Source organism: Chelon labrosus (assembly GCF_963514085.1).
Source record: "Chelon labrosus genome assembly, chromosome: 3".
NCBI classification, from domain to species: domain Eukaryota; kingdom Metazoa; phylum Chordata; class Actinopteri; order Mugiliformes; family Mugilidae; genus Chelon; species Chelon labrosus.
Genome location: NC_140339.1, coordinates 12731770 through 12746270, shown reverse-complemented (window position 1 = coordinate 12746270; position 14501 = coordinate 12731770). Strand labels below are relative to the sequence as shown.

The 14501-nt window shown below is 41.1% G+C and overlaps 1 protein-coding gene across 1 annotated transcript in view; it reads left to right on the top strand.

The window, feature by feature from the left end:
- Positions 1 to 14501, top strand: part of LOC311486181 (protein kinase C-binding protein NELL1-like) — a 235340-nt gene that overhangs the window by 85486 nt on the left and 135353 nt on the right. Inside the window, exons 10-12 of the mRNA XM_084541953.1 lie at positions 1436 to 1509; positions 4947 to 5046; positions 7716 to 7844. Of these exons, the coding sequence (XP_084398079.1) occupies positions 1436 to 1509; positions 4947 to 5046; positions 7716 to 7844 (303 nt within the window). The remainder of the gene's footprint in view (positions 1 to 1435; positions 1510 to 4946; positions 5047 to 7715; positions 7845 to 14501) is intronic.

Sequence of the window (14501 nt, the reverse complement as noted above, 5' to 3'; positions counted from 1 at the left end):
AATCAGATAAACAATAAAAAAAAAACGAATGTATAAAATGCTTGAAACAGATAATTTCAGTCAAAGAACAAGCTTTTTAATGTCTTTTGTACCTTTCGGTCTGCCACGATTGTAGGCTAATGGTTATTCACCATGTAAATAGCATGCAGTAGCTAAGAAAGGTTTAGTTGATGTTCACTTTTGAGCTTGTGGAATGTTCCTGTTGCCCTGCCGGCTTATATTTTTGCCCCTGCTTGCACTACTTTTAAGATGAAAATGTTTTGAAATCAAATCATCAAATCAAACTAACGAATCAGATCAAGAAAGCTTATTATGTTAAAATATCTGATCCATGATGAAATGCCATTTTTTCCAAGTTATTTTTTGTTCTTTTTACAGCAAAGGTAATCTCTCCAGTTCTGGTACACAGTAACTTATGCTATTGATGCTAACCTAAAAGCCCTCATTATTGTTTTCTAGCAATCAGTTGCTTCTCACTCTTGGTCTTCAAACCCGAAACCGCTCCTGTCTGGGCACACTTGCCATACTTTAAGCCTGTCAAGGTGTTCGCTTGCGTGATCACAAGAACTTTGCAAGCATCCAGCTTCCACTTAGCTGGCTAGAAAAGGCATAGCTATAGATTGCTTGATGCATTTAAACACGTTGCCGCTGTTGTTTTTCATAGTGCTTCACGGTATTTTATGCTTTCGAAGGTGCTAGTGCAACCAGAACCACTTCAGACACAAACAAGAGTGTTGTTGTTTCAGGGTAATGCTCTGCTGGCAGTATGAATCCAGTGTAAACTATCTGCCAGAGCAAAGATCATAGTCGTCTGATTTTCATGGAAGCTGAAATAGCGGCACTATTTCAAGTATAAAGCACACAGGGGTCTGGTAACTGCTCACAGACCCACGGTGTCTCTCTTACTATACTGCCATACTGCACTAAATCTCTGAAGTATAGAGTGTCTTTGAATAATTCCTGCCCTTCTCCGCCTCCCTCCATCCCTCCGCTCGCTGCTCCTTCCTCCTATTCCTCCCCTGTGAACATCAGAGCTCTGGCACAGACGAGCGAGGGAGCAGCTCCGCGGCCCCGGACCCTGGAGAGGAGAAAAGCAGGACTTCGTATCATGTGCTTCACTTTCTATTTCTGCTTTATCACCAGAGGAATATGCAAAGGGCCTTCCTCTGTTGTATTCTTAATGCGCTGTTACATTTCCTCTCCACTTATGCACACTAGCCAAGAACAACTTTGTTTCTAACGGAATTAACTATGCAGAACTTCAGGCTGGAAACTTTTTTTTTTCTCCACAGGCAGTCTTAAAAGCATTCTTCACTGTTTGTTAAAGCAACACAGATGGTATTAGCCAAACCTGAAGCTATTTTATAGTTACTGTACTGTTACTGTACTTACTTTAATAGAATAATATAGAAGCTGTCATCCTCTGTTTCCACAGCAAAATGTACCTACATGGGACAGACGTTTTCTGAAGGCCAGCGCTTTTTGTCCAGGAGCTGCAGGGAGTGCAAGGTAACACTGCTTCACTTTACACCGTATACAGTCCCTTTCTCCATCGTTTAGCCTCTCCTCTGCAATCAGATCACCAGGCAGCACTTCCGTCCAGAGTAAACACGCTGTGATCATGTGTGTTATTCAATCAGCCAGCAGGCGTTATTAGTTTTTCCTCCCTCCCACAATCTGTTCAATCTTCCTTTTTTTCCCTCTCTTTCTCCGCTCTAATGGCGAGGTAGCCAGGTAATTAGAATAACTTATGAACACAGCCACACAAAGGCCTGATTTGAACTGGAGCTTCATCATTGCGTGGATTATAATTGAAGTCATTATTCCAGAGCAGCATAGAACAGAGGTGAGCTTTCTTCATGGAGAAGCCATTTATCTTTAAAGACACCATTTTAAGGTGAAAATTAGTGTTCTGCGCATGTAATTGCTTACAAAGAACCACGCAGCGGATTCCTGGACTCATTATGAGCCCTCAGAGACCCCTGAAACATCATTATACTGTTTGTAAGCTCTGTTTCAAGCAATAACAACCACCTTTACTCATGTACCTGAGTGCTGCTAAGTGACCAATTTGCAGATAAATGATTTACAGAGCTAGCTGAAAAAAACGTTTTGAAGTTGCAGGCATTTTGGTACTATGACAGCCTGTATATTTCAGTTATATATTTTAGCACGTGAACTGAGTTGAGCATAATTGGGAGCCTTGTGATTTAAACATTCAATCTCCAGATCTTTTCAGCCAGGTCACCTATGTTGGTAAATGACATGCTTGAAATCCAAGAATCATTCTCTTTTTAACACTGCTTTGGTCTCCACCAACACCTGTGAAACATATACACCGATCAGGCATAACATTAAAACTACTGACAATAGAAGTAAATAACATTGATCATCTTGTGACAATTCAATGTTCTACCTGGCATTCATGTAGATGTTACTTAGACATGTACCACCCACCTAGACCAGACCAGACGCCCCCACCCCATATCAATGACACTCCTTGATGGCAGCAGCCATCCCCAGCAGGATGCAGCCTGACACAGGCACACGCACAGAAACGCTTTAGGAACAAAAAACATGAAGAACAGCCCAAGGTGTTGACCTGGCCTCCAGATTCACTAGATCCCAAACTAATCAAGTATCTGTGGGATGCACTGGAAGAATCCTGATCCACAGAGGCCCCTCCCCTCAACCCATAGGACCCAAAGGCCCCACTAACAGCATCCTGTTGCCAGACACCACAGGACACCCTCAGAAGGCCCATGTCCATTCTCTGATGTTTTGGAGGCACAAGGGAGACCTACACAATATTAGGAAGGTGGTCATAATGTTTTGCCTGATTGTCATATTTATCTGGCTCATGTAGGCTTAGTCTGTCTGCTGTTTGGTCAGTTAGGGATGATGGGTTTCATCAATGCATTTATGTTGTCAAAAACCTCTACCAGCCTATGCTAGAAATTGTTTTTAATGAAAGTAAACCTTCAAAAGCATGCAAAGCAAAGAAGAAAGAACTTCTGTAGAACTGCAAATTCGAATAAATGTAGTGCTCTGAGCTGCTGAAAGTGTAAAAATATTGGGGAAGCTTTAATCAATTAAATAAAAGACTCATTCATTTATGATTAAAATACCCATTATTTAATAAGATGATTATTGATTAAAAAAAAACCCATAAAGCATCTTCACCATTTGAAGATGAGACAAGGAAGCGGTAAATATTGGTTCCCAGAAAAGCATGTCATTGAAGGAAGTTGTGGAGGACAAAGGCATCTGAGGGATTTCATTCAATACTTGAGACCTTGAGAGGCATTACAGGGACCACCAGATGTACCGGCCAGACTGCCTCTATGTGTCTGCTATTTGTTATGTAGACCCAGGGGAAGATGCCACCAACTTCCATCAACCTTTATTTCCTTTCTTAGGTGGTGCGTATCTGCTCCTTAGCCGTTATCTGCGTTCATGCTCTCCTTGTGAGTGTGATCGGTCTGTCCCTGCTGCTCTGTTGTCATGGAAGCCTCATTCAGTGTGGAGTATCTTAAAATAACCAAACAAAATAATCTAAAAACATTTTTTTTAACTGTTTGGGTCATTTTAAACGATAATCACCTTTTTCAAAATTACAAGGTTCTGACTTACAATGCAGCCAATATGCTGTCCTTTATGTGAGGCTGGAGCTTAAAAGACTTATTAAACATCAAACAACTTAGCATTTGAATACTGGGCTAGGTTTGCAGTATTGTACACCATGAAGGCCTTCAATTTCAATCATTTTCTGAACGCTATTAAAAACTTTCAAATAATGATTGACAGATTTATCTCCAAAAAGCAAAGTGCCAGCTTTCAGAGGCGGGCCATTATGTGACTTATTATTGCCACAATGGTCAGTGTCTTTGCAGTAAAATATAAGCTGGTGTCAGCACACCCTGGCCACCCTACATTAATCGTTTTATAAGCTTGTTAGTGGATTTCACGATTTTTAATTACCACCCTATACGACCGCCATTGTGTTGTTCGTTTACGGTCGGCAGGTAAATCGACTTAAAGCTAAGGAAGAGACAAAAAGAAAGTGGTTGGAGAATGCAACGTTGTAGGTTTGAATACTGGATCAGAAGTGCATAAATGCTTTGTCCTATTTAAATTGAAGCTACTCTTAAAGGGGAACTACTGTTTTTTTACAAGCTGGACCTTATTTCTGGCATAAAATTTGATCGTTTGCTCACCCATATAACTTTGGTGTTATTTGGAGTCCTTCGGAAGATATTTAGCTCCAGTGGAGCGCCACGTATATCCATATAGTGGGAGTGATTGGGGCACCTAAACGCAGCCTCTAAATAACGCATTATCTGCCGCGAAACTCAATAATTTCACCAATATTTTGTTATGACACGCTAGTGCAATTCCCCATTGAGTTCGGAGTTACCTGTTGTCTATTCGCGGAAGTGCAGCGGTTTGTTGTTCTTTAGTCAGCTGTTCCTCTCTCTACCTCCGCATACTCCTTTCAACGAGCTCCTCATCCGTATACTCTAGCTCAAAACGGTAAGTACGTCCATCATAAACAAAGCCGTCGTCCACAACCTCAGAATCGGAAAAATATTCAGCCATGTTGCAAAAAACTAGCAGTAGCAAATTACCGGGAATAGCACTAGCCTGTCATAACAAAATATTGGTGAAATGAAGGAGTTTCGTTGCAGATAATGCGTTATTTAGAGGCTGCATTTCGGTGCCCCAATCACTCCCACTATATGGATATACGCAGTGCTCCACTGGAGCTAAATATCTTCCGAAGGACTCCAAATAACACCAAAGTTATATGGGTGAGTAAATTATCGTATTTTATGCCAGAAATAAGGTCCAGGTTGTAAAAAACGGTAGTTCCCCTTTAATGCCTGAGACTTTGATGCATTTGACCCCGGCATTGAAATTTCAATGTCTTGCCTCTGTCCTTGCAGAACGGCCTGATGGTGAAAGTCACGGAAACTTGTCCAGAGATCAACTGCACCACCAGCGAACAGGTCTTACCAGATGGCAGATGCTGCAATGTTTGCAGAGGTATGTTGCTGTCCTTCTTACTGCTTTCTTCTCAGTTGCATGAATCACTCTTTTGTTGGAGGTACGCACACCACTACCTGTCACTGCGAAGAGTAAACACAGTCTGGCCTTCCCAGTGCTGATTCAGCCAGCTCCTCTGCAATGATTCTGTTTCTTTTCCCTTTCCACTCAGTATGAATGCTTTTTGGCTGGGTTACCTATCAAAGCAGATTGGTCTATCTGCTGTAGAGCACCTGCTATGCCAATTTGCCTGAACCCCGCTGCTTTGGCAGGGAGGTACTACAGGGTAAATGGCCACCAGTAATTCAGTAAATACATTGAATAAACAAACTGTAGGAGGCTGTCAGCTATAGAGCCATGATGAAAGAATCCTGGGGCAGGTTGTGAGGAAATTGCACTCGTTTAGGAGAGATAGGCAGCATGCTTTAGACTCACCATATTCAGAGGAGGGGAAAAGAGAAGGCTAGCAAAATACGTGTTTCGAGATGAAACGGCAAAAGGTGGAAAAGGAAAGATATTAAAAAGCCTGCAATGGTGGTAGAAAAGAAAAAAAAACAGGAAAAGAATGAATGAAGTGGCGAGATTGAAGAGTAAAAAGAGTAAAAGGCACAAGGAGATGAAAAGAAAGGTGAAAAAAGATCCTACTAAGGCTTGATATGCTGAGAGTAAAGCTGGGGATGGGAGATGAATGAGGAGAAAGAGAACAGAGAGGAGAGGAAGAAAGGAAAGGAGAGAGGAGGGAGTGGAGAGAGAAATGTATAGAGTCTAAAGGAAAGGATGGCAGTGAGAGTTTATACTGTAAGAACCAGCAATTAAAGATTAGAGTCTCAGTGCCTCTTCTCTCTCTCTCTCACTCTCCCTCTCTCTCCCTCTCTCTCTCTCTCTCTCTCTCTCTCTCTCTCTCTCTCTCTCTCTCTCTCTCTCTCTCTCACACACACACACCCACCCACCGCCTCTAAAACTCAGAGCTGGTCATTATTTCCCAATCATCTCCAGACTTCTCTTCCACTGTGTGACTCACTTTACCACCACTCTCAAATGTATTTGTGCCTCGCTGTTAAGTCCTCAGAGCCACGCTGGCTTTGTAATTACACAATTGTGACTAAGTGTTCATACCCAACAATTTCACTGTAGTTGAAAACAAAGGATAGAGTGAGGGGCCGAGGCGTGTGTGTTTATTGCAAATCAACATCCAGCGGTCGCAGGCAAAACTTGTATTCCAACTGTACTTTGTGCAATCAATCCTTTTAACATGGGCCCACCATTCTGCTGGGGTGTTGGTGCAAATGGTGGAAGAGGGTGAAGAGGGGAAGAACAATGCATACTTGGCTCTTTCCTCAACAACAGCTCCCCAGACTCCCTGCCTCTCAGGGCTTTTATGTGCAACCAGTCTGTCACTCATTGCAGGACATTATGGGGTACATCGGCTCATACTTATAGAACAGGACAATCATCTCTTTGTCTGTCTGTCACCTCCTTATCTGTCAGACTAATTCTCAGTCCATCTGTCTGTCCTGTCACGTTTTTTTTTTTTTTTTTTTTTTTCAAGCTCGGTCTCGGTCTGGTTTGGTTCAGATTTGAGAAAAAGACCATAAGCATGGAGATTCAGATTTTTTGTTTTGTTTTTTTGAGCATAAACACAATTGACTGTTCACATGTGGAAAACTATATTTTGAAATTCTGACCTCTTTGCTGCAGTAGCAACACCTGTGCTGCTGAGTTTTACTCGAAGAAACACTTACCTCCTTTTAACAGGAAAGCTATAATTACATAAAAACTGCTCAGCCAGAAGTAATGTATTTAACATTTTATTTAAACAGTGAAAGGAGTTAAGTAGCATTTTGGAGTGTATTTGAATTTTGAAATTTCTTTAGGTAGGTAGGTAGGTAATACTAGATATATAGATTGTGTACAGTGCATAGTAGGATATATAATATTTGTACTTATATATAGGATATTAAATATATAATGCTGTGTAAAAAATATATAGTAGCAGCAAGTAGTAACAGAGCAACCACAGTCCAGTTGTCAGTCTGGTTGAGGAAGCTGTCAATGCAAATCTTGACACTTCACCTGTTCTGTTAAACACAAGCAGAAGTTACTGCTTTAAAATGCACCAGCTGAATAAAGTTCAGGTAGCGTTGCAGTGTTTTTTCCTACCTGGCTGCTGTGTTACTTGAGCACGTATTTACCTGTTGAAGTAGCGACGCACACATGGGTTGTGCAAGCTTCCTTTAAATGATGCATCTGTTTGTACAGAGCAACTAAGAACACCAGAAAAGAATACTGTCGTTAGCAAAAGAGCAGCACACCGACTGTCAGTCTGTCGAATGGATGGATGCTCTGAAATCTTTCTGCGTGAGCAGGGTTTTGCGCATTTTTTGCATTGTTGTTGTGTCTGTGTGTGTGTGCATGTTTGCATGGAAGATAAAACTTTTATTTCCGCGCTAAATTTACCGCAGTCATAAAGCTATCCACCGGGTGTCTGATCATCCACGGTATTTCAGATGACAGAAACGAGGTTGCTCTTTTGTGCATTTGTCTTCTTTTATCTCTGTGCACAGTTCCGCCTGTGTGCGTGTGTGTGTGTTTTTTGTGTGTGTCTGTACACAACTTTCCACCGCCTTGAATGAGCAGATTTTAATGCTTCCCTCACTTCTCTCTTTCAGGTTATGACTTCTGCGCAGAGGGACTCATTTGTGGAGAAAACTCTGAGTGTAAAAACAGGAATACTAAAGCAGAGTGTGAATGCAAGAGCGGCTATGCCTCCATCCATGGGGATTCTACTTACTGTGAAGGTAGGACTGTATTTTACTCAGCTAAGGTTGAGCTGGAGCTCATGCGGCTGACTCATAATATCTATTAGCCTGAGATGTTAAAAGCGGTAGTGGGTGTTTAATTCATTGTTCTCTTTTAGGAGGGTGTTTGGGTTGCAGACTGAGATTTTTAATGAGTTGAGGAAATGACATGACGATGACTGGGTGTAAAAAGAACAAAGATTGTTCAGAAAAAGCACAGGTGTGAACTTTGATTATCAGGTCTTGGCCAAAGCACTGAAATCATCACAGTTTGAGCAAAGAGTAAAGTGCCTAAAACACTGATGGGTTGATTTGATATGAAAAGGGTTAGTAAGTTTGTAAGGTTAATTTTAGGCAATTTAAATAAAATGAAAGGACCTCTTTGTTAAAAGGCTTTTGTATGTTTAGTCCATTAATATTATTAAATGTTACCACCAGTCGGGACGGCTTTGAGTTTTAAATCGAACTTCTCAGTCAGCCATTTGCTTCATATTTAGGCAATGGGACATCTGAAATTGTGACTATAATAATGGCGCCGATGCAGATGTGGTCTTACCGTTTTTCAGTCAGCGTGATCAGTTCTTGAACGAAACGCTCTGTTTCTTGTTTGACATCATCTTCAACTCAGTTTAATCATAAATAAAATGTTTAATTAAATTAATTAAATAGGCAACGGAGATGTTTGTAACCGCGGGTGATGCGACACAGACAACAGTCAGTCAGAGTCAGTGCTGCAGTGCTGGATTACCTATTTATAGCAGGTTTGAAGTTTCTGCAAGTTTGACTTTTGTGCTCTTGCATCTTGAAATGAAACAAAATTGATGTGCTGCCTGCAGGCTTAGAGAACTGTGTGTAAACTTCTCCAAGTCTAGACGTATATCCAAAAACAAGCCGAAACCAAGGGCTACTACACCTGAAGGGCTTTAGTAGGCGCTTCACCGCTCATCCACATAGTTTCTTCAATTCTAAATGACTGGTGGGGAGCTGGGGTTTGTGTGTGTTGACCACCTGAAACTTGCATGTGTAGGGTCTGTTGACGACCAGATATATGTCGGAGTGGTGTAACGTCCTCAAGAAACCCTACGAGTCCAATTACCATTGTTTCAGCTTGTTTTTAGATATACAGCGTTCTCCACTGACATTTAGTTGGCTGCCAAACCCAAACCTTGAGGCTAGAGTTTCACCTCTTTGAAACCCATGACTTATAGGATAGGAAGTAATGTCCAAGGAAGAGAACCATGGATGCAGTGTGCTCACTACCTGTGTGTACAAATGGATAGGTCAAATGAAAAGAATTAATTTCCTGTGTGGGACAATTGTATTGTCTTATAAATCAAACTTTGCCAAGACTGAAATCTACCTTGTGGTGGAAAAAGCTGTATACTTGGGTGTTAACATACAGTAGGTCTGTAGAGTGGCGGGTGCATATTTTACTTACTTTGCAACCTCTTTTCCTGTAAAACATAAAATCTGAGCGTAGAGATGAAATTCTGGTCCTTTTCAGGGGATTCCAGCCCCTCAGAAAAAGTCAGTCATCAGGGTGCTACCAGTTTGCTGATTGTTGGCTGAGTAAAACCCCCAGTCTGTGGGTGCTGGAGGGCCGGATTACTCGCGACGGCGCTAATGGCCTTATTTGATTAAGAGGCTTGGGAGCGTCAGTCTGTGGATTGAAGGATTTGCTCAATGCTCAGCGCGGTTGTCTTTGGGTCCGAGCCACAGCAGGCTGAATCCACTAAACATAGTTGAGAGCTGGGTAGCCACGAGCCCTCCTGTCTGTCTGCCTCTTGTTTGATCTGCATGGTAAAGAGGTTTACCCAGAGCTTCACTCCGATCCACGACAGTCCCACACCATATGAGTGAGGGCTGGGAAACGCTGATTGTTAGATCAACTATGTAAATCGCGGAGCCATGGCTGTATTGGCATGTGGCTGCATTATCCATGTTTGTGGGTTGCACCCTAAAGGCAGCTCAAACTTCTATTGTAACTGGATTAGACTGATCAGACCGTACGGTATGGTGATATTCGACATGGATTCACTCTCACCTCCAACTTAAATTGGCTTAGGATGACATGTCTTACACAGCAGACTGGGGTAATCACATCTTTCTTTGTTGGCTTATTTAAACAAAGCCATTCAGTCCGATGGGGTGTCTTTAATACCCTAATAATTGTTTTATTTAGCAAATGAATTCCTCCTGTTGTACTTTATAAGCAGTGGATCGCGTCAAGCTGTGGCTGTAACCTGTCATTAAATGAGACCATGTAATGGCCGTAAAGGTTTTAATGAGAAGCTGAATGATTGAAGAGGAGATTATTAACTTGTTTGAGAAAGTAACCGTATGCTGTCTGGCATCCAGTCACCTTGTGGCTCCATAATTATTCTCTCCTTTGCTTTAAACTGAGTATATAATTATTCTCAGTGTAATATTTGGCTAGGATCTGGGCTTCAGTGTTGACAAGTTCAGAATGAAGTGACAAGTTCAGAATGAAACCCCTCACCTGCTGCAGTAGCTTTCATTAATATATATATATTTGCCATTTAAACACAAATTGAGCTTGAAACAAGTTAACAGATGTCACATTCTTGAAACCATAGAGTCATTTGCTTGATTGTTTTTTAACAAAAATAGATAAATGAACTAAAAATCCAGTAAATCATGGAGCAATGAATGCACCACTTCACATAATCTCATGGGGAAGCACTGCAGATGTGAACCGCACTGCGAGACTGCGGTGCAACAACTTGCTTTAAACTTTGTAATACTTTGCACTAAGAAAACGCTAAAGCATGTGTCTAAAGCTCATTACCAGATTATCTGGCCAGAACCTCGACACCGAGTAAGATTCAGGCTGGATTTCACCAGAGGGCTGAATCGAGGGATAAAATCAAGTCAGTTCTTCCACCACTGGCCAAGCATTACATGAATGTTTGTGATTTATATTGCTATTTGTGATGAAGAGGTTTTGAGTTTGTAACCATCATCCACTAATTCACCTCGCTGGTTGCTTGCAGGTTTCACTGGAACCGAGTTTTGGTGCCTTAAGTCATTTACACTTTTCAAATGTGTGCAATACAAAGTGATGCACAATACAAAATGGCTAAAAGCAGTTCCACTGTGACCAGTGATGTACAAACGACAATCAAATAGATGGCTTTTACTGAAAAGTTGAATAAATGGTTTTGACCATTCATCCACAGTTGAGAACAGATGGTTCACTTAAATAAGTAAGCTGGTTCCAGCACCTTCCAATTCCACTGACTTATGACTCAGAGGAAAAAGGGAGGTTCTCTTTGATTAAAAAATGCTTTTCCAGGGCAGCAGAAGTCAATGAAGCTGCAGTATATTGTGTCAGTCTGCTGCACCATATACAATACAGACCGGATTTCTGCACCCATCTAAAGAATGTGGGGAATGTGTTTATATTCAGAGCCATCTGCCTAATCTGAGAGAAAGCAGATTATGCACACATATAGACACAAAAACCCACTCTAACGATGGCAGATTCCTCACTGGTCTGCAAACCGAGGTCCGTGTGTTTGCTTAGTCCATTAAAGATGTATTACTGCGTAGGGGCTGACATCCGTCTGGTTTTAAGATGTGATTCCAGTCGGAGACATCACTCTAAGGGATGGATGTTAAAACAGATCCTCATACACTCTTTAGCTTGGGAAGTATTTTCTAATCCTGGAAGAAAGCAACGGTTGCTGGTTTTCCGGCAAGGATACATGGAAGCGTTATAAGCAATGTTTCAGTTCAGTCTCAGCTGGACTTCCACACAGCTATCTTAAAGACCTTTGGCCTTTCCTCCCTCCATCCCCTTCTTTTGTATTGATCATCAAACTGTGAGCAGCATGATCAAGCTATACAGCGCGTACAGAATACAGTATATTCTTTTTTATAATTCACTTTTTATTGCTTTTCTTTTTAACAGAACACAAGCAAACACTCGACCAATGCCAGGAGACAAAGAACAGAAACATGATTCCAGGCATACATTAGACAAGTCAAAGACCACACCAACAACAACCACAATAATAATAATAATAATAATAATAATAATAATAATAATGGAAAAAAAAAAAAAAAAAAAAAAAAAAAAAAAAAAAAAAAAAAAAAAAAAAAAAAAGGAGATATTACTCACAGAGACATCACAGAGACATCATATATGGATCCCATATTTTCCTGCATTCTTCCTCCCTATTATTTAGCCTAGAAATTAAAGCTTCATAGCTGGCTATTTTGGTCATTTCTCCCACCCACTCATTAAATGGGACCTCATTTTTTGACTTCCAGTGCCTTAGAACAATCCTAGATCCCGTAGTAAGGGCCAATCTACACCAGAGAATTTGTTGAGATGATAACTCCACTCCCTCTGGTATTATGCCCAAAATGCATAAGGCAGGACTCGGTATTATCTCCATCCTTAATGCTTCACTGATGCATGAAGTTATTTTTCCCCAGAAATTTTGTGTCAATTCACATTCATACAACATATGTAACAGTGTTCCCCTACTTCTCTCACATCTCCAACAAATCTCTGATTCACAGAGCTTTAGTCTTGCCATCTTGCAAGGAGTCCAATAAACCCTATGTATAATTTTATATCTAATTAAGCGTGTCTGCATCTCTCTAGATATCTTATACCAGGACCCGGTTATTTCCTTCCACTTCTCCATCGCAATCTCACCCTGTAGATCTGCCTCCCATGCTCTCTTAAGGCCTTCCAGTTTTGGTGGGTGAGACTGTCTTATAAGACTATAATATCTCGAGGCCCCGCTTCTAACCCCCTGATCTCCCTGCATTAGTTTTTGTAGTTCTGTTAGGGGTAGTAGAGGGAGTTTTTGTTGTGCTGCCGTTATACAGCTTCTTAACTGCAAGTATTTCCAAAAATCTCTTTTAGGGATTTTGTATTTATTAGCCAGATGAGTGAAGCTCATTAAGTTATTGCCTTCAAAAACATCTCCAATATAAATGATCCCTGCTTCAACCCACGACTTCCAATACAGGGTTTTTTTGCCCACTTTCAGTAGGTTATTATGCCATAAAGATGATCTTCTAGTAAAAGAGGGGTTTAAGCCTGTGAGACGATGTGATGCTTGCCAGGTTTCTCTTGCAAATGATAACAATGGATTCTTTGAAGGAACTTCTCCTCCACTTTGTGAAATAAAAGCCTGTATAGGTATTGGTTCACTAAGTTCCCTTTCAATCCCGACCCAACTTGGAGCTTGGTCCTCTGTGGTATGTATTTTAGCCAGCTGCTTAAGAGAAAAGGCATAGTGATACCAGTCCATTCTTGGCAGGTTAAGACCTCCATCTTCCTTTGCAGCATACATTTTAATTCTATTCAGACGAGGTCTTTTACCTCCCCACAAAAAGGCAGCGACCGCTGTATTAAATCTTTTAAGTAGTAAGGGAGGGAGGTTCACAGGTAGTAGATATAAGATATAATTGAGTTGTGGAACTATCATCATTTTAAGAATGTTTATTTTTCCCAGCAATGATAACCCTAACTTATTCCAGTTTTGAAGAGTACCCTCAGTTTTCAGAAGTATGGGTAGGATGTTTTCTGTCATTATATCTTTTAAACCTGGTGTAAGCTTAATACCCAAATACACTAGTCCCGAAGGAAGCCATTTAAACTGCCAGTTTTGCTTTATGCTCGATGGGCAAGAACCAGACAGCGGCATTGCTTCTGATTTTCCCCAATTTATTTTGTAACCTGAGATATGGGAGAAAGCATCAATCACAGATAGGATTTGGGGGACAGCTATCACCGGATTTGAGGTCAATAACAGAATGTCATCTGCATACAAAAATAATTTATGTTCCATCTTTCCAGCTTGGATTCCTTTAATATTTGTGTTCTTTCTGATGGCAGCAGCTAGAGGTTCTAAAGCTAAGGCAAAAATTAGAGGGCTCAGGGGGCAGCCCTGTCTTGTACCCCGGTGCAGAAAGAAAGGTGGGGATATGTTCCCATTTGTTAACACTGAAGCCTTGGGGTTATTATATAAAAGTTTAACCCATTTTATAAATGAGGCGCCTAATCCGAACCTAGATAGTGTCCCAAACAGGTAACCCCACTCCACTCTGTCAAACGCTTTCTCAGCGTCGAGGGAAAACGCAACCATAGGCTCGGGGCTATTCCTTACTTGCCAAATTAAATGAAGTAATCTACGAGCATTATCTGCTGAGGACCTTCCTCGGATAAAGCCAACTTGGTCTGTATGTATAAGACTGGGCAGGTGCGTCTCCAACCTTATGGCTAAAATCTTGGCCAATATTTTAGCATCTACATTTATTAAAGAAACTGGGCGATAACTTCCACATTGCTGGGCATCCTTCCCTCTTTTATGGATCAAAGTTATGATTGCCGATTGCATGCTTTCTGGCATCTTGCCCCTTTCAATTGCATCTTTAAAAACTATCACTAATCTTGGTGCTATCAGGTCCATGAATTCTTTATAAAAATCGGTCGGTAGCCCATCTTCCCCAGGGGACTTCCCAGAGCTCATTTTTTTTATGGCTTGTTGAACTTCATCTAATGTAATATCTCCCCCAATTTCTTTCTGTTTTTCCTCCGATAAAATCGGCAGATGCACTTGCGACAAAAAATTATCTATATCCTCTTGCTCTATTGTGCCTTGTGATGTGTAT